The 25,472-nt window shown below is 39.1% G+C and overlaps 1 protein-coding gene across 1 annotated transcript in view; it reads right to left on the bottom strand.

Moving 5' to 3' along the window:
* The window catches only part of MLXIP (MLX interacting protein), a 65,996-nt gene that overhangs the window by 25,276 nt on the left and 15,248 nt on the right, over window positions 1-25,472 (bottom strand). The window contains exons 2-3 of the mRNA XM_051972726.1: window positions 956-1,062; window positions 383-468 (exon numbers count right to left, since the gene is read on the bottom strand). Coding sequence (XP_051828686.1) covers window positions 383-468; window positions 956-1,062 — 193 coding nt within the window. The remainder of the gene's footprint in view (window positions 1-382; window positions 469-955; window positions 1,063-25,472) is intronic.

Below are 25,472 nucleotides of genomic sequence, written 5' to 3' on the forward strand. Positions count from 1 at the left end.
TAAGACATGCCCTATAAAGGACAGAAGACAGCGGCTGAGCACCTGGCCCTTGGCCACGATGATATTTCACACTCACAGGGTACTTCCTATTCTCTCAGGCACAAAGTCCTTAAGAGTTGAAAGGTGAAGTTATGGTTTCTATTCAGGTCCTACCAAAACTTAGAGGTGCCCAGAAAGAAAGAGCTTTTAAAAAAAAGGCAATGAAGTGAGTGAATAGAAGATTTAGGAAAGTGCTTATAGGACAAGTGAATACGCCTTTCAATTCTTAAAATCCGATAGGTTCTAAAGAGACAAGACAATCAGTTCAGAGATGCCCATGTACTTAGTGCAGGAGGGCCCCCACTCCCTCCTAGTCCCTAAAAGACAATCTCTTCCAGGGCACCTCTGGCCGGCGATGCTCATCCACCTCCACAGAGCCATCCAAGGGAGTCACAAAGTGGCACACGGGATTCTTCCGTTTCTCCAAGTCTAGGAGGAAGAAGGAAAGGAACTGTAGCTCTGCCTAAGCCTTCAGCCTGACCCCTCCCCTCTAGTCTGGACCCAGATGCCCCTTGGCTATCTTCCTGTGAAACCTGGGCAGGCGCACGGGGTAGAGATTAGAGGGAAAATGCCTAAAAATACTCGTGTGACACAAACGCACTGCTAGGCTCTGGTCTCCATTAGATCAGCTGAAGGGCAGGACCCGAGCTGTGTAAGAGCCAGGAAGATGGCACCTGCCGTTCCTGCTCGGGCTTCCCCTCTTGCCTTGGCTTTACCTGCAGATACATGCTGCTCAACCCAGAACATGGACGTTTACCCCTGGTCGTCTTATTTCCAGGGACCACCCTCTCTACAGACAATGCCCTCCCGGGATTCTTCTGCAGGGACATTTTGGATGGAGGCTCCCGGAGGGACCTGACGCCTGCCAGAACCGGCGGGCTCTCCTCTCCTCGGCCTGGGCTGGGAGGTCACTTACACTGCATGTACCACGCCCGCCAGATGGCGTTGTTCAGCCGGATCTTGTCTCTCCACTGCAGCTTTAGCCCTTTGAAGTTCTTCCACTTGGGAGATACCAATTTCCCACTGAAAAGCAAAAGCAAGAACTCAATGACTTCCCCAATTTCATGGAAGCCGATTAGAAGATTGCCAAAAGCTACCCTTCCAGTACATTAAACCCCAATTCCCTCCATGACCATATGTCCCAGTACTGGCCTGAACTGTGACCCTTCCTGCAAGCTCCGATTCTGAGCCCTGAGGTGGGCACCTGTCCGGGGCCCAGTCACCTGAGGTCTGCCTATCTGGATTTCTTAACCCACCGATATTTCCCAAAGTCGTTCATTCTGCTATTTATGGTTTCACTTACAAACCAAGGAGGTACAAAGCAAAAGAAAGCTCACCTGAGCCCCAAGCCACAAATGTCACTTCTCAAATACAGATATTTTTCCTACTGTTTGATACACGAGGAAGAGAAAGGCAAGAGAAATAGAAGCAAAAACTCTTCATTCAACACCATCCATTGAATGGCACCCATGGGATCCCAGAACATCTTTTTCCCAAACACTCAAAATGACTTAGGAAAGCCAATTCCAGCTGTTCGGCCTGCTTGGACATGGCAAGGAAAAAAAGTGATATTCAGTGTTTTGTCTTAAAATGACTTACTGATGAACACTGACTGTATTTGAGAACTCAGTTTCTATTGCAGCCCCTATGTAAAAATTACTACCCCCACTCAAAAGAACCTAAGTCAGATAAAACACAAGAAGAAGAAATTAGGAGTGGTAAAGCCAATCATTATTTGAAAATTTCTACCTCCAATTGTAAGAGAAATACTTCTCAGAGAACTAGACTACTGATGGCAAGACTCTGATGAGACAACAAACACATATTTGGAGGCATAAAATATATTTAAAATACATTGTGTATTTAAACATATCACTATGTTTAAATATATTTTATATATATTGCATATTTTTAATATATTAAAATACAAATATGTTTTAAAATACTTTTTTCCTGACACTATGGATGCCCAGAGTAGTAATTATTGCTCATTCATGAAGATTATTAACTATTGATCATTCAGGAAAATATCCTTCATGACCCTATTCTCCAGAGAGAAGCATTCATCTGATATACAGAGGAAAAGACTAATAGTAAGTAGCAAGATCAAGCCCTATTTAAGAATATTTAGTCTCCCCTTTAGCTTCCTCTCCCCAGAAATATGTACTTCAAACATATTAAACACTTGGGACTGTTGATGAACCATGCCAGATTAATGTATACTGAACAACTTCTCTATTAAAATTAGAATGTGAATTTGAGAACAGAGATGTTTTTATTGTTTTAACAACATCTCAGGATATAACAGTGCCTGGCACTGAGGTGATATCCTGACTCTGGCGCCACAATATTTGAACTGTTTCTTTTTATCTGCTTGCAGCACTTTCTCCTTGATCTAGGAGCTCTGGAATTTGACTGTAATATTCCAGGGAGTTTTCATCTAGAGATCTATTTCTATATAACTATGGTGGAAAAAATCCCTTCACTTCTCTAGACTCAGAAATCTTTCTCTGGAAAGAAAATTTTTGGAGCAGATTCTTTCTAGCTAAAATGTTCCAGAAATTATTTAACCCATACACAAAACCACCTCTCCCCAATACAGCACATACAAGGAGGACGGAAGCCATTTCTTACTCTGGCTCCCAATGTTATTCTCAAGAGTGTATTTACAACTCAGAGAAGTGTAAACACTACAAATCAGTAGAAATTTACTTTACTGATAGAAAAAGAGATGTTGCAGGGGCAGGGGCAGGGCCATAGGAGTGAAGAAAAGGCAGGGACTAACCTAAGTTCTTCCAAATTCTCCTCCAAACAATTTTAAATAACACCTCAAAAAGAATTCTGGAGGGGCAGAACGCACAAAAGAATATGGTACAACATTTTCCCAAAAACAACTCGGGAGGTTGTCAGGAAAGGCCAGGGTGGGAATAGAGTACAGTCCAGAGAAAGCTGGGCCCCAGCAAACTCCAGCAGCAGGTTTTGGGGGGCAATTGAATCAGTAGCAGCAGCAATAGTTTCCACAGCTGAGCCCATAGACAGCAAATAGAATTGACAACTGGTCAGAAGGAGACCTCAGAGGTCCCTTTGCTAGCACTGGGTACAAGACTGAGGCATTCCAGGTCTCAGTCCTATGTTACAGTTCCAAAGCAAGAATTACTAGAACAGCAAAACTTGTTGCCTCAGGAAAGCAAGGACCATGGTCACAGTTCCAAGGCAGAAGAGTGTTTGAGGTCAATCATAAACCAGAAAGCAGGCAAGCAACGATCATGCCACCTTGAAAGAACTGGAAACTTACAAATTCTCAATACTAATTCTGAAAATAACTGCACAAAAAAACATTGAAGCTTAGGACACTGCTCCTTCCACACTGGAGCAGAGACCACTTTTAACATAAATTTACGTATAAAGAAATGACTAGAAAAATAAGCAACAACAACCACCAAAAAAACACCTAACCATAGAAAGTTACTATGATGACATGGAAGATCAAAACACATACTCAGAAGACAAAAGTCAAAACTGCTACAGACAAAACTTTAAAAGAAAAATGTAAATTGGTCTCGGATCCCAAAAAAATTCCTGGAAGAGCTCCAAAAAGGATTTTTAAAATCAAATAAGAGAGATGGGGTAAAACTTAGTAAAAGAAAAGTGAGTAATGCAAAAAAAAAATCATGAAAAAGGTAAAAGAGGCATACACACAAAAAAAATAAAAAAAAAATTAACACCTTAAAAAAACAGAACCGCCCAAAAATCCAGTGAAGAAAAGAACCCCCTAAAAAGCAGAAATAGCCCACATGGAGAAGGAGGTATAAATGCTCACTGAAGAAAATTCCTTAAAAATTAGAATGGGCAAGTAAAGTTAATAACTCCATGAAACATTAAAAAACAACAAAATCAAAGTCAAAGAGAAGAGACAGCAACAATGGCCAGTGGTAGTGGAGGAGGAGAAGAGAAGGAGGAAGAGAAAGAACAGGGAGAAGAAAAAAAGGAGGAGGAGAAATGATATTTCCATGGAAAAATAACTGACTTGGAAAATAGAGTCAGGAGAAATAATTTATACATTATTGGATTACCTGAAAGCCATAATCAAAAAACAAGCTTAGACATCTTCTTTCAAGAAATTAACAAAAAACTGCCCTGATATTCTAGAACCAGAGAGTAAAATATACTATTGTTCTATAAGAAATGATAAGCAAAAAAATCCTGAAAAGACTTATACTCACTGATACAAAATAAAGTTAGCAGAACCAGGAAACAATGTATACAGATGATCAACTGTGAATGGCTTAGCTACATTCAGCAATATAAAGATCCAAGACAATACTAAAGGACTTTATGATGAAAAATGCTATCCATCTCCAGAGAAAGAATCAATGAAGTCTAAATACAAATTAAGGCATATTTTATTTTTTATTTTTTTCTTATTTTTGATCTGTGTTCTCTTTCACAGCATGACTAAGATTGCATAATTGCACATATATCATCTATACCAAATTGCTTGCCTTCTCAATGAGAGGGGAGATGGAAGAGGAAAAGAAATAATTTGGAAATCAAAATTTTAAAAAACAAATGTAAAAAATTGTTTTTACATGTAATTGGGTAAAAACAAAAAAATAAAATATATATACATATAAAAATATATAAAAGAAAGTGATACAGACTATGTTAACAATGCAGAGTAAACTTTTTTTATTACTATGATAAGCTTTATTCAGTTACTGAATTCATAAACAACCATAATGAGTATTTAGTACAGTGGACTTCACAGAATATTTTTATGGAAACAACATAGTTCAGTGAAAATTGGCTTTGTAGTTAGGTGATCTGGGTTCACATGCCAATCCTTGCAGAGTAAATATAAAAGTGTGTTATATATACACTTTTTCCCTCAGAAAGCTGGTTGGCAAACATTTATAACATATCACTAATTACAATCACTTTTTTTTATTTGTACAGGGAATTCTTTATGTAAGATTTGACTATTACAGAAAGGCTCCATTAAAAAAAACAACAACTGATTTCTTTCTCTAATGTCTTTATTTAATGTCTTCTTGTAATCATTTTCACTTGGCTATTCTTATCAATCAGAGAAGAACAAAAACTTATCAGTTTCTGTGAAACATAAGACTTACATAGTAAACCATCTGAAACCTACAATCACTTCCACAAACCTTTAATATAAATCTATTATAAATAGGTGGGATACAAAGTTTAGCTAAAATTCTATGCATGTCCTTCTGGTACTTACAATTTTGCAAAAGAATATGACAGAGTCAAATAACCATAATATTGAATAATGCATTGTAGATGTCTAATAGAGATGCTGATAAAGTTCTATGGTCACTACCAAGTCAGGGATGATAAAACTGCCTTAAGGGCTTCAGAGAACTAACCTTTCTACCTATTACACTGTTTGTACCTATACATATAACAGGCATTCAAATACTAAAACTGGTACCAGATAAGACCTGCTGTAAATCTGGCCTCAGAAACTCACTAACTTTCTGTCTATTTCAGTTTTCTCAATCTGCTAAAAAGGAGGCAATAATAGCCCCTATCTCCCAGAGTTTCTGTGAGGATCAAAAGATAAATATTAGCTTCTCCTGGAATTACTAGAGAAAGGATACTGAGAGGAAAAATCCATAATATAAAGTTCTAAAAAGGCACATATGTAATATACATTTCATACAGAGCTAAACAACTGGAAAAATATTAATTGCTTAGGGGTAGACTGAGCTAAAAAGGACAGTTCTATCTAAATTAATCTATTGTGTACAATACTAATTAAATCACCAAAAAAATTACTTTATAGACTTGGAAAAAATAGCAAAATTAATCTATTAATCCAAAAGAGGTCAAGAATATAAAGGGAATTAATGGAAAAAATGCAAAGGAAGGTAGCCTAGCTATGCCAGATTATATATGCCAAATATTATAAAGTGGCAATTACCAAAACCATTTGATCCTGGCTAAGAAACAAAATCAATGCAGCCAAAATCAGATAGGAAGCAGAAAGCTGGGAAATAATTTTTACAGCTAGTGTTTTTGATAAAGGCTTCATTTCTAAAATAAATAGAGAAAGGAATCAAATTTATAAGAATACAAGCTATTCCCCAACTGATAGTCAAAGAATATGAACATTTTTCAGATGAAGAAATTAAAGTTATCTATAGTCTTATGAAAAATGCTCTAAATCATTATTGATTAGAGAAATGTAAATTAAGACAACTTTGAGGTACCACTTCACCTCTATCAGATTAGCTAAGATGATAAGAAAAGATAATAATAAATGTTGGAGATGTGGAACACTGTGACACTACTGTATTGTTGGTGGAGTTGTGAACTGATTTAACCATTCTGGAAAACAAGTTGGAACTATGTCCAAAGGACTATCAAATTGTGCATACCCTTTGATCCAGTAGTGTCTCTATTGGGTCTGTATCCAAAGAGACCATAAAAAAGGGAAAAGGACCTACATGTACAAAAATGTTTGTAACCTTTTTATAGTGGCAAGGAACTGGAAATTAAGTAGATGCCCATCAGTTGGAGAATGGCTGAATAAATTATGATATATGAATGTAATATTCTATAAGAAATAATGAGCAAGCTGATTTCAGAAAAACCTGGAAAGACTTGCATGAACTGATGCTGAGTGAAATGAGCAGAACCAGGAATACATTGTACAATGTTCTTGTACAGCAAGATTAAATGATGATCAACATAACAAAATTAGCTCTTCTCACAGCAAGCTTTTCACAGACTTGTGATGGAGAGAGCCATCTGCATCCAGAAAGAGAACTATGGAGACTGAATGTAATTCAAAACATAGCATTTTCATCTTTTTGTTTGTTTGCTTTTTCTTCCTCATTTTTTCCCCCTTTGATCTAATTTTTCTTGCACAACATGTCAAATATGAAAATATGTTTAAAAGTACTATACATGTATAATTACATAAAGTTTTTGGCTGTCTTGGAGAAGGGAAAAGGAAGGGAAGGAGAAAAATTTGGAACATAGTCTTACAAAAATGATGAAAACTATCCTTACATGTATTTGGGAAAATAAAATACTGTGAAAAAAAAATAAGAATGCATACACTTTAATTAAAACAAACAAACAAACAAACAATTTCCTCCCCCTACCAAGTGATCTTATCGCTCCTTCTCTCTCTTTCCTTCCATTAAATTGGGCATTTTCTTTTACACACATGCCTGGTAACCTTAGTGAGCACTTCTCACCAAAAGAAAATGTTAAGAATAACAAAACTAGGGAGGGAAGCAGCATGTCCTTGAGTATCAGAATGCTTGCGTTCCTTCCAGGAAGAAGAGCTCAGGTATATTTGGATAACAGGTCTAAAGGTTGCACCAGTTGGCAGAGTAATTCTACCCTTTGTTGTCACCAAGGCTCGTTCTTTGTGTTTGGGGACAAGAGGGATTGTTTTTCAAAAATAGAAAAAAATAAATGGAAATATTCCTCCTGGCAGGCCTCATTTTATTTGAATAGTCTGAAAGAAGGCAGATTAAATGAGATTTTGAATTAGGTAGATTACCCCTCTCATCCCAAATGCCCCAGGGTGATGAGGTCCTTCCTTGGCTGATTATGGTGGACTGTATGTGACCTCTGAGGTCTGTGGTTCAGGCAATACAAATGTCCTACTTCATCACTAGTCAATCCTGGTAAGTTTTATGTAGTATTTAGCAAGTAGCTGCCAACACATCTGCATGGTTATTTTAGATTTCTAGTCTCCCAGGATTTCTTCCCCCTGACAGAGGGTTAGATGTTCATGAGAGTGTTTAAACTAATGTTTAGAAAAAGGATCACAAGCAGAGATGGTGGGGCACTTACTGGAGAGCCTATGGGAAGTCTTTTTCAAGGACTGGTTGATCTGGATGATTGCTGAAGTTTCTTCAGTCACTGTTTGTATAGGATGACGCTACTGTACCCATGCTTCCCAAATAACCCCTGGAATCCATCTCTAAAGTCAGTCTAGGGAACTGGAGGAACATGAAGTGCAGCATAAAAACCCAGAACAGAAACAAAACCCAAGCAGAAGGTTAAGGACTAGAGAGAAGTTGGAACCAAGTATTCTGCCTCTTGACTACCCAAACTCAGAAGCATTTCTAGATCAGGAACACCTATAACTGGCAACAGCAGCTGAGACAAATGCCAGCCCTGCCCCCAGGAACTCCAAAGGACTAGCAGAATCCATCTTCACTCATTCATAGGGGGCCATCTTCGCCTTCTCCCTTATTTCAGCTCCTCTCTCTGACAAGGCTGATACTCCCATAGGCCCACATTCCAAAAATATTCTTGGCCCTTTAAAGTGATCAAAAGCCTGCTGTGAGGTCTGGCCCTCAGTCTCCAAGGTCGCCCTCAGTCTCGTCATCCTCATCCTCCAAGGTCATCAATTAGTACACAAGTTTCCTCCACAAAGGCAACATCTTCACACTGCCCTAGTGTAACAACCCTACTCCCACCCAAGAAATAAGAATTTATTCACTCCTTAAAATACGCAGTTTACAATCTCAAGTCTTCCTCTCTACTATCACTACTACTAGATCCAGGTATCTTACGGATACCTTTTAAGACGGAGACATAATATTCTAAGGAAGAAAATTACTTGGATGGCACAGTACATGGGAATTAGTAATGTTATTAAGAAAGTAACTTTTTTGGGATTGTACATAACAGAGAATTCAACTGGCCATCATTGGGAATTTGTAAGATGTGTTGAAATAATTTTTTAAAATGAATACAGAGCCAGGAGTAAGAGCTGGATTCAATCAGCTTCAAACAACTCCAGTAACTTACTATTAAAGGCAAATGGAGGTAGATGGCTTTGGAGTCTGACTCTTGTGTCCCCTAGAGGAAGGGAGAGAGAAGTATGAGGCAAAAGAAGGTAACGGAAAGAGTATTCAAATGGGAGTCAGAAAATCTGAATCCAAATCTTGGTTCTGCCACTTATTAATTACAAAGAGCAAAAAACTCCATCTCTCTGGGTCTCATTTTTCTCATCTATACAGTAAGATGGCTGAATTAAGCTGACACCAGATGGCATCCTTCCTTTGCCACTGCAGGCTCAGGGGGCCTTTACAATGGGCTACTTTTAGAACTGAAGGCACATCTGTAAGATGTGGGAGTGAGACATAATGACTTTTGCCTTTCAGGTCTGCTTCTGACCTTATTTACAAAAGAGGGATTAAATGACTTCTCCCCAATCCCCCAAAGCCCAGAGTCCAGCCCAGGCCCTGATTCCAGACTGGGCTCTCTCCCTATATCCCTGCCCCTGACTAGTCTATCTTCCTTGGCCTTTCTTCAGGATTTGGGCTGACTCTATAGGCTGCTGGGAGCCAAGACTAACAGTCCACGGTCAAGACAAAGGTTCATTGAAGAAAGCCAGGATGAGGGGGAGCGAGGGCAAGTGTAGCGGAATCGCTGCCACATCTCTGGACCTCTCCAAATCCACCTCTCCTTGGCCGGCCCACACGGGCCTCCTCCCTACAGGCCTGCCAGCATTTCAAGGCCTTTCTCCCACACCCACACACGGCGCTAGGCCTTTCACTGGAAGGGTTCTCACTGGGTCCCAGCAGCGCCGCTCTGGGGCCTGGCACCAAGACCAAAGTCACAACTGTGAAGCTCCCTTCGGAGGTCTGTGGTCTGGGGGGGCGGGCCCCACTTTCCCACCTCGTAAATCAGGATCAGAGCTTGCTGGCCTGCTCTCTCAGCCCTGCATCCAAGGGCCACCTCTCTAGCTGTACAAAAGCTGCAGCCTATGGCAGGCCCATGTCCTAAATCTAGACAAATGGCTGCAGCAAAAAGAGATGGAATCACAGGGTCCTGGGGCCTCAACATCTTTCCATACGTGACTACATGTGGGGACTAGGAATTTCCAGGGACCGTATTCTTGTGCTACAATCTGTGGGATCAGAGACAAGTGAACAGTCATCAAGTGTCATTAGTCATTATGAGTTTGGAAAGCATGTTAAAACTGATAACTGGAGTGGGCTAACTTGAATTTGTACACATATTTGGATTTAAGAAATCATGCTGTAGTGTTTCTACTGGGCTTATACCCCAAAGAGATACTAAAGAAGGGAAAGGGACCTGTATGTGCCAAAATGTTTGTGGCAGCCCTGTTTGTAGTGGCTAGAAACTGGAAAATGACTGGATGTCCATCAATTGGAAATGGTTGAGTAAATTGTGGTATATGAATGTTATGGAATATTATTGTTCTGTAAGAAATGACCAGCAGGATGAATACAGAGAGAACTGGCGAGACTTACATGAACTGATGCTAAGTGAAATGAGCAGAACCAGGAGATCATTATACACTTCAATAACGATACCGTATGAGGATGTATTCTGATGGAAGTGGATCTCTTCGATAAAGAGAGCTAATTCAGTTTCAATTGATCAAGGATAGATAGAAGCAGCTACACCCAAAGAAAGAACACTGGGAAATGAATGTAAACTGCTTGCATTTTTGTTTTTCTTCCCGGGTTATTTATATCTTCGGAATCCAATTCTCTCTGTGCAACAAGAAAATTGTTCGGTTCTGCACACATATATTGTATCTAGGATATACTGTAACCTATTCAACGTGTAAAGGATTGCTTGCCATCTGGGGGAGGGGGTGGAGGGAGGGAGGGAAAAATCGGAACAGAAGTGAGTGCAAGGGATAATGTTGTAAAAAATTACTCTGGCATGGGTTCTGTCAATAAAAAGTTATTGAAAAAAAAAAAAAGAAAAGAAATCATGCTGTAAGACAGGAGTTCTCAAACTACAGCCCATGGCCAGATGCGGCAGCTGAGGACGTTTATCCCCCTCACCCAGGGCTATGAAATTTCTTTATTTAAAGGCCCACAAAACAAAGTTTTTGTTTTTAGGTCCTCCAACAGTCTGAGAGACAGTGAACTGGCCCCCCATTTAAAAAGTTTGAGGACTCCTGCTGTAAGAAGTGCTCACAAACATACAAATTTCTCATTTAATCTGCTACTTTCAAGTCTGTGGATTTAAAAGTAATTGTTATTGGTTGTATTTCTTGAGTCAGAACATCATGCTGACTCTAACAGGATCTTTCTGCTCAGAAAGAAAATCTGGAAAAGATGGGGAAGGGGGAAATGAGCCTACATGAGACATCCAATGCCTTTGGCATTGAAAGGAAAAGAAAAAGATTTTTAAGTGAAATAAAAAGGTGATAATTACTAGGTTCAAATATTCCTTTTAACATTTTTATATATGAAACAAACCCCAATTTGTCTTAGACATGAAGTAAAGCAATGGAATTAAGAGACCATCAATTTTTACAAATGCAATATAAATCTAGAGGCAGGGTCTTTCAGTCTAACATAAGTGCTGGATCTCTGCAGATTTGCTAAGAAACTCTAGTCAAGTCCCTTAAAAAACAAAAAAGAAAAACTTGCAGCCACACCCCTGCTTTAGTTTCCCTCCAGACTCTGGAGGGACTGGTGGGAGGAGAGATGATGATTAGGTGGCAAAAAGCGGGGAGACCCTTTGAAGAACTGTGCTAAATAAACTCCAGGCATCATTACTACTATTAGGCAATTCCAAGGCAAAGCAAGCAACTTACACTGATCAAGAGCCAGAGAAATCTGAAGCTGCTTACACATTTCAGAGGATAAAGTAACATTGTCACATCCCCCAACCCTAAAAATAAGCTCTGGCAGCCACAGGAATCGATTTCTAAAAGGAGCCTCTGTCTCTACTGACTCAGGGAAGAAAGAAGTCCCCTCTAGAACCCCAGACCTTCATAGCTTAAAACAAGTTTTGATTTGGGAGTTCTCAAAGCATCAACTCAAAAAACTGTTTAAGAGCACTCAGATCCTTGATTTTAAATTTAGTTCTTAAGGCTTCAAGTGGCTAAAAAACCAAGAGTCAAATGTCATTCAGTGAATCATTAAAACCAATAAAAGAAACCTTTATAAAACTTAAGACCAAAAATCTTTCAGATTTACAGAGGAGATTACTGTCCAAATGAGATTTTCCCCTGAATTCTCACCAGTCACATAAAAATAAGTACTCTGCATACCCCAACCCAACCACTACCATGAGACTGTCTGTCATCCAGTTCTCCTCTCAACTTTTCTACAATTTAATGGTTTCTACATTACTGCTCCTAGAAAATCCAGTGTTCTTTTCAGAGGAGAGTGGGTGTTTTTATTCAATTGTCCAAACATTTATTAAGGATATACTATGTGGCAGAGCCTATGCTAGGTACTGGGAATACCAAAACAAACAAACAAAAAAAGAAAAATAGTTCCTCTATACTCAAGGAACAAATATTTTTTAGGGGAATACAACATAAGCCTAAGTGTAAGCAAACAAACTATACATGAAGCAATACAAACCAACACTGAGAGAGCATTTAAAACTGAGGAGGGTGGAGACATCCAGAAAGACCTCTTGATGAAGAGAGAGACCCTGAGCGGTGCTTTGGAAGAATGCCAGGCTTCCTCCATGGCACGGTAAGGGGAGTTAGTGCCCTCCACACAGGATCAGAGACCAAGAAGGGGAGATGGAATACTGGGTGGGATACCAGCTGGGAGGTCAGTTTGACTGGAACTCAAGAGTTGGTCAAGGAGAGGACTACAACAAAATTAAACAAACAGACAGGAATCAGATGGTGGAGGGTTTCAAATTCCACGTCAAGGATTTTATCTTTTCATATCAGATAATAGAGACCTGCTAAGGTTTTTAGAAGGGAAGCTGTGGAAATGTGACATAGCAAAAGCTACGCTTTAGGAGTGTTCATTGTAAAGTTGTATAAAGCTTGGAGATTAATTAGGAAACCAGAACAGTTGACTAGGTGACAAGTGATGAGGCCTGAACTAAGCAGAGGTCTGTGGGAATGGAAAGAAGTCAACTGACATGAGAGATGTTGCAGAAATATAGAATCAACCAGACTTGACAAATGGCTTACTATAGGGCATTAAGAAGGAATTTGTACTCTCTCAAAAGAAGCAGGGAAATCTGAGAGTTGGCTTTGGGGAGAAATGAGTTCTACTTTAAATATATTGAGTGTGAGACAGCCAGATGATGTCCAATAGGCAATTGGTAATATGAAACTAAACTAGAGGGAAAGAGTTTTTGCTTAGATAAGATAGCTCTGGAGTCATGTACAGGGAGATAATACTTGAATTCATGACAACTGAGATCATCAAAGAAGAAAATATAAAGAGAAAAGAGCCTGCTTGTATCCATTTATTAGAAGATACTTAATAGATGCTTTAATGATGACAGCCAAATTGGGATATTCTTAGGGTAGATAAGATACATAAGCCACATCCTTTCCCCAAAGCCTTCTTTTGCTTAAAAAAAAATTCTTCGTTTGTGGCAGCCCTCTTTGTAGTGGCCAGAAACTGGAACTGAGTGGATGCCCATCAATTGGAGAATGGCTGAATAAATTGTGATAAATGAATATTATGTAATATTATTGTTCTGTAAGAAACGACCACAGTATGATTTCAGAAAGGCCTGAAGAGACTGACAGGAATTGATGCTGAGTGAAATGAGCAGGACCAGGAGAGCACTATATACTTCAACAACAATACTATATGATGACCAATTCTGATGGACATGGCCATCTTCAACAATGAGAGGATCCAAATCAGTTCCACTACAGCAATAATGAACTGAACCAGCTACACCCAGAACTCTGGGAGATGACTATGAACCACTACATAGAATTCCCAATCCCTCTGTTTTTGTCTGCCTGCATTTTTGATTTCCTTCACAGGCTAATTGTACACTATTTCAAAGTCCAATTCTTTTTGTACAGCAAAATAACTGTTTGGACATGTATATTCATATTGTATTTAATTTATACTTTAACATATTTAACATGTATTGGTCAACCTGCCATCTGGGGGAGAGGGAAAGGGGAAGGAGGGGAAAAGTTAGAACAAAAGGATTTGCAACTGTCAATGCTGAAAAATTACCTATTCATATATCTTGTAAATAAAAAGCTATAATTAAAAAAAATAAATTCTTATAAAAAATAAATAAATGAGTAAAGTCCAAAATCCTGACTTTGGAATTCAATACCTATAGCTAATAATAAATGGAAATGGGTCACACCAGCTAATCTGGCTTTTTCAATGTCGCCAATACTTAAAGATTCAGCTCTCCCTCCCATTACCCTACCCAAAAAACAAAAACAAAAACCAAAACCAAAAAAAATGAAGCTCTTACAGGAAAAAGAAATAATCCCGCAAAACAAATTTTCACATTAGCCATATCCAAATATGCACATCTCTCTCCTGGATTTTGAGTCCATAACTTCTGAGAGGAGGTGAGTGCAAGCCTGATCCATCTTCAGGCTTTTAGGCTTACAGTTTATCACTGAATTCACTAGACTTTTTCCTCTATAATATAAGTCACTGTGTGTTCTGAGTTCTCATTTTACTGTATCAGTTCATAGAGGTCTTCCCAGTTTTCTACGACACTGTCCATTTCATCATTTCTTTTGGCACAGTAACATTTTATTGTACTCATACACCAAGATTTGTTTAGTTATATCCCAGTGGGTGGGCATCCCCTTAGTTCCCAGTTTGAGGCTACTAAGGAAAGAGCAACTATAAATATTTTTGTACATGAGTGCTTTTCCAAACTCTTTCTTTACTCTCTTTGAAGTATAGGACTAATAGTGATATACTTGGGTTACTTTAGTAATTCTTTGGGCAAAGTTTCCTATTTCTTTCCAGAATAACTGAGCCAATCACATCTTCACCAACAATGGGATCTTTGTTATCTCTTTTCCCACAGCCCCTCTAATATGAATTTTCCTCTTTTGTCAGCTTTGCCAATCTACTGGGTATGCAATAGAACCTCAATTTAATTTAATGTGTATTCCTCTGAGTGTTAGAGATTTGGAGCATTTTTTCAAATGCTTATTGATTGTTTGGTTCTTTTCCTTTAAAAATCACCTATTCTTATCATTTGACTGCTTACCTATTGGGAAATGACTCACAGTTTTATAAATTTGAATAAATTTCTTACGTATTTTGGATGAGCCCTTTATCAAAGAAAACTTACCAAAGAGATTTTGCTCCCTCCCCCAGTTATCTAACTTTAACCACTACAGATTTGTTGGGCAAAAATCTTTTTAATTTTAGATAGTGAAAAATTTCCATTTTATTTTCTGTGATTCTCTTCACTGCTTGGTTATAAACTCTTCCTCTACTCACAGTTCTGAAAGGTCTACCATACTATTCTAATATGCTTATGATGTTACCTTTTATGTCCCTAAGGCATATATCCATTTGGAGTTTATCTAGGTGATACAGTGTGAGATAATATTCTATACTATATTTCTGATAATCTGTTTTCTGTTTTTCCCCAACAATTTTTGTTAAATAGGAATCATCTACAAGTAAATGGGGTCTGTGGTTTTACCAAAAACTACGCGATTGTATTCACATCTTTCATGTTATGTATCTAATCAGTTCTACTGATCAGCTTCTCTAATTTTTAACTAGTACCAAATCATTTTAATAATTACTATCTTGTGATCCAATTTGAAGTTTGACACAGGCAGATGCCTTTTCTTACCACTTTATTATCACCTTTGAAATTCCTTAATTTTTGATCCTCCACATGAATTTCACTAATTTTTTCTAGCTCTGATTCTAACTAATTAGTTTTTGTTAATTATATCTAATTCTTTTTAGTTCAAATTCTAACTAATTCTTTGTTAACTGATAAGTACAGCAGTAAATAAATTAATTTAGATAGAAGCAATTAATATTTCTCCAATTAATTGGGCCTGGCTTAATTTCTGCAGTGTTTTATAGCTGAACTTATATAGTTCCTGGATGTAACATGGTAGACACATTCCAAAATATTTTATAGCTCCTAAAATCATTTGAATGTAATTCTCTTTTAAACTCTTTTTGTTTGGTTTTATTGGTGAAATAAAGGAATGCTGATGGTTTTGTGAATGTATTTTATATTCTGCAACTCTGCTTATTTTGTTTCTTTTTGGTTGACTCTAGGTTTTTCTAAGTAAATTATGTTATCTGTAAAAAACAAACAATAAAATCCTTTCCTCTCTTTTTCTTGTTTTCTTGCTATATCCAGTATATCTAGAAGTATGCTAAATATGTAATAATGAGCATCCTTGCTTTACCACGACCTTATTGGACAGCCCTCTATTTTTCTCCATTGCATATGTCTGCTCTTGATTTTAAGTACATACGTATTATGTTAAGGAAACATTCATTTATCACTATGCTTTCCAATGTTTTTAATAGGAATAACTGTTGGAACTTATCAAAAGGCTTTTCAGCATCCCCCCCAGTATAACAGAATAAATATCTGGAAAGCAGAAATTATTTCATTTTGTCTTAGTACCTACCCCAAAGTCTAATATAGTATTCTACCCACATAGGAATTCAATAAATACCTACTGAATCAGAAAATATAATAAAATAAACCATGATCATTACTTACTTGGTCGATCTCTCCACAAAGACATTTTAAGTCTTTGAGAGCTGAAACAAGGGGTCCTTCCTCTGTAACCACCCCAAATTCTGAAAACAATTTGTACACATAAGCTCTCTAAAAATGCATGCACATTGAATTAAGAAGTGACTCAGTCTCTTACTCTTCTGCAGGAACCCTCATGTGGTGCTACTTAAAATTCAGACATTTTCATAGAACTACATAATATAATATATAATAATACATAATATAACAACATAATATTGTCTAAAGCAGAAGCAGGATTTTTCTTTAGGATTATCCTTATTTTCACCATATATCTAACCTTTTCCCAGAGGGAAAAGTACTAAGGAGACTATAAATGGAAGTTACACAGGACAGATGTGTTAGCAGGTAAATAGCTAGATATCATTAATAAATGTCCAATCCATGTATGAAATTTGTATTGTATGAAAACAGAAACTATGTCCCTCATAGTTTACATACCTATCATAGGAAGGATCATTCCAGCATAGCTCCTAAGGGAATAGGAGGGTGATGGGCAGTTTGACCTATAATGATTCACCCATTACCAGCCTGGCCACCAAATTGAGTTTTCTGGTTACCTACTTTCCAGAAGGAAGCACACTTCACAGCAGAGATTTTAGGAGTATTTCTTTTTAAAAATATATTTATTGGGGGCCGCTAAGTGGTACAGTGGATAGAGCACCAGCCCTTAAGTCAGGAGTTCCTGAATTCAAATCTGGTCTCAGATACTTAACACTTCCTAGCTGTGTGACCCTGGGCAAGTCACTTAACCCCAATTGCCTCGCAAAAAGAAAAAAAAAGAAAAATATATATATATTTATTTTATTTTTTATTTTCCCTAATCACATGTAAAACAATTGTTTTACATTTGCTTTTAAAACTTTTGAGTTCCGTGGAAATTGTGTGGATGCACATCAGTTATGGTATATGAATGCAATGGAATATTATTTTTCTATAAGAAATGATGATCAGGCTGATTTCAGAAAAACCTGGAAAGATTTTAATGAACTGATGCTAAGTGAAGTAAGCAGAACCAAGAGAACACTGTGTACAGTAACAATAAGATTATGTGATGATCAACTCTGATGGACTTGGCTCTTTTCAACGAGATGATTAAAGGCAATTCTAATAGATTTGGGATAGAAAATGCCATCTGCATCCAGAGAAAGGACTATGGAGAGTGAATGCGAAGCAAAATCTAGTATTTTCACCTTTTGTTGTTTTGTTGCTGTTTGCTTATTAGTTTGTGTGTGTGTGTGTGTGTGTGTGTGTGTGTGTGTGTGTTTTCACTTTTGATCAGATTTTTCTTTATACTGCATGGTGAATATGAAAATATGTTTAGAAGAATTACATGTTTAATCCATAACAAATTTCTTGCTATCTTGGGGAAGGGGATGGTGTGAGAGGGGGAGAAAAATTTGAAACCAGGGTTTTGCTGGGATGAATGTTGAAAAACTATGTATGCATATGTTTGAGTTACAAATTCTCTCCCAAAGAAGACACATGTGAAATCATGCAAAACATTTCCATAAAAGAAAATATACATCAGCCTTCCCTCCAAAAAAAAAATCCTTAAGAAAAATAAAATATAAAAAAGAGTTGCTTCAATCTGTATTCAAACAACCAGTTCTTTCTCTGGGCATAGATAGCATTTTTCACCATAAATCCTTTAGAATAGTCATTGTATTGCTGATATTAGCAATATCACAGCCGATCCATCATTCCACAACATTGCTATTTCTTTGTACACAACACATTTCCTTTTCCTTGAATTCATGGAGCACTTTCCAGGTTTTTCTGAAAGCATCCTGCTCACCATTTCTCATAGAATAATAATATTCCATCATAATCACATTTTACAATTTATTCAGCCATTCCCCAATTGATAGATAGCCCTTCAATTTCCCATTCTTTGCCATGAGAAAAGAGCTGCTGGAAATATTTTTGTACATATAGGTTCTTTTTAAAAAAATCTGTTTTGGGATTCATACCTCATAATGGTATTGTTAGGTCAAAGATGTGCATGATTTTATAGCTCTTTGGATACAGTTCATATCTTGATTATTTATCAATTGGGGACTGGAAGAGTGCTTCTTTATAAAAGAAATCAATCAATTACCACCTCAAGGGAGATACTAGAGTAACCCAGTATCTTAGTAAGCCAACTTACCAATGTCCCTCCTTTGCAAAAAAAAAAAAAAAAAAAAAAAAAAAAAAAAAAAAAAAAAAAAAGAAAAGAAAAGAAAAGAAAGGAAAAAAGGCTAGGAGGGTACAATTCCCATTACAAATTCAATCTCTACAGAGAGAAACTCTGCATCGCATCACACACAAACACACACACACACTGAATCTACTAAAATCAAGCTAACTTCTCTTTCCCTATTCCAGATTAGTTCTTTTCACTCTGAGAAGAAGCTCATTTGGGGCAAGCACAGGGCAGACTTCACTACAAAATATTCATTTTCACACTTACTAAGAGTTGGGATTTTCAGAAGTTAAAGCAACAAAAAGACCCATTCTATCTACGTGAAATCAAATTTAATATAAGGAGAAGTAAATTTTTGTTTGCTCATCATATCATCAGCCTCAGGCTTTTTTACATGATATTACTAATCCTGAACCAAGGGCACTTTCTAGAAAGTTCTAGAAAGCCATACATATATGGCTAAGCAAAGCTTTAGTTACTGCAGTTCTATAAAACCAAAGTCAGAGGATCCAGTCTTTCACTAGCAGTTCAGGGCCTTCCGCCTCCATCTTCACCTCAAAAGTTAAAAAAAAAAAAAAAAAAAACACTCAAAGATAGAGAAAATTTAGAAGGAAAGGTGAGTGACAAAAAGTCATCATAGGAAATAATACACATTTATTTTCTCAACAGCACAAGATCCTGAAAAGTCTTTATTCTTTAATTCATTGAACTAGGCACTCACCTAAAACAGATCACCACCACGCAGAGGAGTATAAACTCTAAAGAAAGTCAACCCTCTCAATTTAGAGATAAAAAGGGCAAGAGTTCTGAATTTTTACTGATGTCTGAGAGAGAAAAAGGCATGAAAATGTGTGTGCCCCAGTGAGAAAAGTTAAGTATAAAATACAAAACCAATTCAAGTGGTTTTATATTTAGAATCCTAAGAGTCTGGGGCTCTTCAAATAACTGTACAGACCAGGGATTAGTCAGAGATCTGCTAGTCTCTCCTGGGTTGGGGGTGGGAAGGACCTGCCTTCTCTGATGTCAAAGCCCTAAAATGTGCTGGAGAAATCAGATCCAGTCCACCATGCTCGGCCAGATGTCAAATTCCTCTTATTTCTCAACAGAATCTCAGACCAGGTCACTGTCCACTGATGGAGACATGGTGTGAACCAGTAAAGGCCTATCTTCAAATATAATAGCAGCGTTCTTAATTAGAAAGATATTTGGCTTGCTGGCTTTTGGAGTTCAAATATGCTTTCCTACTGTCCCAATTAAATGCCTGCCACTACAAAAAGGACACTGCAACATCAGCTAGTTTCCTTTCCTCTCCCCTCCCCAAAGCACATAGAATAAGATGTTAATGGCTTCCTTTGCGTCTTTTCAGAGGTTCACAGCTCAGCTGTACAGGGACAGGACATTAGGAAGAACTACTGGATTTCACGTGGACAAACTAGCCCCTTAGTCTAAATCGAAGACAATAAATGAATCAAACAGGTCTGGGGCCCAAAGGACTCCTAACATCCTATTCAGCAAACAAAGAACCAACCCATCTTTCTAGAATTCCTTCTTCACTTTCCCACCATGTAAGGACATCCACAGGGGAACAACGGATGACTGCTCAAGAGAAGCAGAGGCCTGAGCATTTCCAGGGCTGTTATGAGCACAGGAGGACCAGCCCCTCCAGCCCCAGGTGACACTCTCCTGCAGCAAGGCTGCACTTTTCCCTTCCCACACAGGCACTCAGGCGTACTTCACATCACTTACCCTTATCAAGCACCACTTAGTCAGACTAGAGAGTGGAACCTTAGTGTGAAGGAAGAAATGGAGAACAAGGCTGGCTGCCTCTGATAGCGCCTGAAGCAGAAAAGGGAGAAGAGGGCATTGGGAGGGGGGGACAGAGTCAAGCCCCACGATGTGAGAGACTAGACCTGGCAGGGCTGCAGTGGTGCCAGAAGAGAGGCAAGGAAAAAATTCCTCAACCTCTGATAGGCTACAGGACAAATGAGGGAAACAGGAAGGAGGGAAATCCTTTTGCCTAAAGCACTTCAGGTTCCTCACTTCCATATGAGGTGGTCTGGGAACACAATCAGGAAAGGCTATTTCCAGAACACTTCCCTGCTGAACCTTCTTTCTATCCCCACAAATGGACCCATGGTACTGATGTGTTTAGAAGGGAGAAGGATTAACATCATCAGTTTTACTGATAAAAATTTCAGCTTTGCTTGCTACTTTCCTTTTGCCTATGGGATAGCTGCCAGTTATAAGAAGAGAGATTTTTGGAGAGGAAATGGAATTAAGAGGGACTACCCAACCTAGCCTTCTTCTTGCCCTATTTTAAATTTCCAATTTGGACTGAATTGAACTTCAATTCAAAAATCTGACTAAATCGGAAGGAATAGAAATCTTGCCACATAAATTTTCCCATTCTTTGTTAAGTATGAGGAAAAGCAAGAGAAAAAAGAGAAGGAAAAAAAGGGGGGAGCACCATCCAAATTCAACACTAACAAAAATGAAATAGGATCCCTCTCACATCCAGAAACCAATCTGGGGATTCACATGACATAGGAGTCAAGGGAAGAATCAAACTAAGTAGCCACCTTGATGTGGCTTGCAAGGGGACAATGCAGGGCTGCTTCTAATAACTCTTCAAGTTCCTGCAAAACATGGAGGGGCATCAAAGAACTTACTCACAGGGACCACTTCCTGTCTCAGGACACCACCTGGCTGATTGTCTTCCCTCCCCCTCTTCAGCTATTACTGATATCGTAGATAATGTCTGCACAAACACACGCATTCTCTGGCTTATCCATAGGCTTTGCAAAGGAAGGCTCATGGATCACCCTGTCTATATGACCCCCTCCCACACCAAGGCAGGACCAGGACCATCTCACAGCAGGGTAGCTTTATCTCAAACTACCTCAAACTGCCTAACAGGGATGTGTTTTTTAATTTTGGTCAAGGAGACATAAAAACATCTTATATATTACTAGATTTCTGATCTTTTTAAAGGACACGGTCCCTTTTAGAGCAAACAATTTCCATGTTTCTTCTAAAGTCTCTATGAAATTTCACCTCCACAAAGAAGTCTTTCTGCTTTAGGGGACATAAGGACTCGGCATCATCTAAACCTCCTTTTGTCTTATTCCTGCCCCTTTTTGCCAGTAAGAAGAAATGATCTTTAATGAGCACCCTGACTATTGCTCTCTACCCCATCTCCATATCTCTTCGTTCCAGAGGAAGGCTACAGTTGTCTAACTTGCTCAGAAGAGGGGCTTCAGAAAATCAAAATGAAGTTTTTAAACTTTGAAAATTTGAGCTGCCAGCATTTGAGCAATGGCCGTTGAACTTCCTTCAGATATGGACCTTTAGTAGCTTAATTTGTTGCTAAGATAGAAGCAATCTAGGAATGGTCTCTAAATACCATTTGGGACAATGATATCACATGACCATTCCTAGTGCTTTCTTCTGTTTAGGTTCTGTGGCAAATAAATGGTTGCTGTCAGCAAAAAAGGTAAATGGCGTTCAAACATTTTTTTAATTGGCCACAGAATCAGAAAATTGAAAAGTACACAAGGGCTTTCTAAAGGTCTTTTATAGTGCCTCTTATTTTTATTGCCCAGTGTACTGAAGAAGGCCAGCTCTTGGTACAACCACCTGAAGCAGGTAAAGTCTATCTCTACAACCTCCATCTTCCCCCAGCTACCTTAAGTTGCTCCCTTGCTGTTCTGGGACTCCCCCTGTGGTATCAGCTCTTGAGTCTTCTTCATCCATAGTGTAAGACTCTTCCTAAATCCTATTTCCCAAACCTTAACTATCCTGTGTCTTCAAGAATCTCCTATATAACCGATCAGATAATTTGATAAATTAATTCTATTAAAATGTTTCTATCTATTAACTGACTTATTTTATCATCACCAGATAATACAAGCCCTCAACAAACCAAAGCATAAGAACATATATTAAGAAAATAAGGCTTTTGGTGTTTCTCAAATTTTATCATGCAAATGGCTAAATACTCCATGAGATCACTTTCTATTTGATGAACAAAATAACCCACACAAAATACCCTTGAGCTTTCTTCAGCGCCCTCCCAACTCCAGCTTTTAGAATAAACACTTCAATTTAGCTGTCTAGAGCTAGAGACTAATTACACTTTTTCAAAAACATTTCATGCTCAGCATTTTTTCAGCCTCTAGGCTGTTGATTACTACATTACCTTTGCAGTTATAACCTCAACTGGAGAGAAACTAATTTCCTGCATTTGAGAGAGGGCCCCCTTAATAAGAATCCTCTACGTCTGCAGCATGGATATTGTGCTCACCTTTATGTCTACAATGCTGAAAAGGCAAGAGCTGGATCCGACTAATTTAACGGGACTGAAACAAATGTAAGCCTAAGAAGACACTGAGGTAAAATAATGTCAGCATCAGAAAGAAACAGACCATCTGTCTCCAAGTCCCTGCTTGTGGTTTCATGTTACTTAGTGGCCATGCCAGAGAAATGACTATTTCTCTCCCTACTAAGTGAACTTAGCCTACAGCACTATGGATATGAGAGGAGCAGAGAGCAAGGAGAATTCAGCTGTGCCGACGGCAGAAAGTGAGCCAAGGCCAGAACAGGTGGTCTCAAGTACAGGACAGAGAAGAGCCAAGTGAGGCTGAAACCATGAGCAAGTGGCGTGATTAGCAGAAACCCAATGCCTGCCCGGCATCCACGTGGGGAGGACGACAACGGCGTGCCGGCTGGGGTCCAGAAGGAACCTGGGTTGGCCACGCAGCTACTGGGAAAGCTGCATACTCTGAGCTGGATAAGACGGAGAGGGAAGGGAAATGGAAAGTTGGGGTTTTCCCCCCTTTCCTGGGTCTGGCAGTTCTCTTCCCATCCCACCTCCAGGAACAGTGCCTCTGATTAAAAGAGCCAGTTTTAGAGCATCAGTGATTCGAGCCAAACCAACCCAAACTGACCAGCACTTAGTCCCCGGACAATGAACCCTTTGTGAGAAGATTACAACAGCACAGTAAGGGCTATCTGAAAAACCACCTTCCTCCTCCCAGTTTCTCCCGTCTCATACCAAGGACTTTGGGAGAGCCATTAAAAAAGACAAGACTCAAGCGTCCACAACACCCATATGGCCGAGAACCAGAACTGGCCCCTCACAAGGAGAAAGCCCCCAAACAGGCCCATCCAGGAACGCCAGTTCACAGGACATGTTTCCTTAAGCCAACCTCAATGCCACAATTCACTGACTCCTGCCAAAAAGAAGTCAGCTTGAATTGTTGGATTTTCCCAACAACCCAGCCCCTTTGGGACAATGACCTATATTCTGTAAGGTCTCATTCTGGCTCCCTTATAGTTCTAGGGAATGACTCACACCGTCCTCCCCAAGTGAAAGTTATCACTTGGGCTCTGTTCAGACGGACTATTTAGAAATTGGACATTGGCAGGAAACAAGAAGAAATCCTGTGCTAAGGGAAGTCCTGAGTCTAGAGCTCTCCTACAGGATTTCTTTCCATATTACACCTGTCTCACACACTTTATCCAACCCCTGGCAATCACGTCAACACTCTATACACACCCTCGTGCCAAGAAGCCAGCCAGCAACAACTCCCACACAGAGCCGAGCAAACAGAAAGTTATCAGCAGAAAGCAGGCAGCTGAGTACACAAGCAATCAATAGCCATCTGCCAGTGTACCATGGAGGAACTCCTGGAGACCATGATTCCTAAAGATGAGTATCTTTGGTTCTACCTTCCCAATCCCAATATCATGCAAGGAGGACGCCCAAAACAAAGGAGTCCAATACCCAGGCTTTGTAGGAATCCTGATAGAACATCCAGAAAAAGTCACCGTGGGTCATTTGTCCAGACAGGACGTCTCAGGCCAGAGCAGTCCAGCACCCAGGCAAGAGGACCTCTCATAACGCTCTCCCACCATCCCCCAGACTCACACAGAGCACTGGGATGGGGACAGGTGGCAGCCGTGTCACTCACTACCAGATCCAGAATGGAAGGAGAAGGGTACCTACACATGACAGTGGCTTCCAGACAGGGAAGCCCTCAGCCTTGTACAGCTGCAGCAGCAGCGTGACTCAGACCTCAAACACAAAGTCTTACTTACATCTAATCCAGCCTGCAAAGGAATCACAAAGGCACGAATCCCAACCAAAGCAAAGCCTACAATTCTGCTGCTCTGAGCCAGCAGAGCTTTCCAGATGACTGACAGAATCTAGATTCGGCAGCAGTCTACCCTTGCTTAGGAACTTGCAGAACTCAGACTAGGGGAAAAGTAATCAGACTTTGCTCTGAATCAGACCATTTTAGGAGTTTATAGATCTTCAGTCTATCACTGAGATCCTGGAATAACACACCATTTAATGCCTCCCAAAAAGCAGCAATGAAGCCAGTTCGCCCAGCTCTTCTTTTCAAAAGTGTCGCAGAATCCAACCTTATCACCAAGTCTGAAGTCAAGAAATGGAAGAATGAAGTCAAGGCTGGAAGATTGCAAGAGGAAAAGAGTAGGAAAATTCACCAAAACAAGTTGTTGTGGTAGCAGAAAAGCTCAAGACAAGCCCAAAATATCTACAATCAATGCCTCAGAGGAACATGCAACTCGGAGAAAAACTCAACTAGAATTCAGAGTTGAGATCAAACAAGAGTTTGGAGTGAACAATGTTTTTATAAATGGAATGAGAGTCAGAGAAAAAGCTGGAAAAGAAGTAAAAACTACAGGAACAGTTTGATACTTGAAACACAAATCCTTT

Source organism: Antechinus flavipes, chromosome 1, assembly GCF_016432865.1.
Source record: "Antechinus flavipes isolate AdamAnt ecotype Samford, QLD, Australia chromosome 1, AdamAnt_v2, whole genome shotgun sequence".
NCBI lineage: Eukaryota > Metazoa > Chordata > Mammalia > Dasyuromorphia > Dasyuridae > Antechinus > Antechinus flavipes.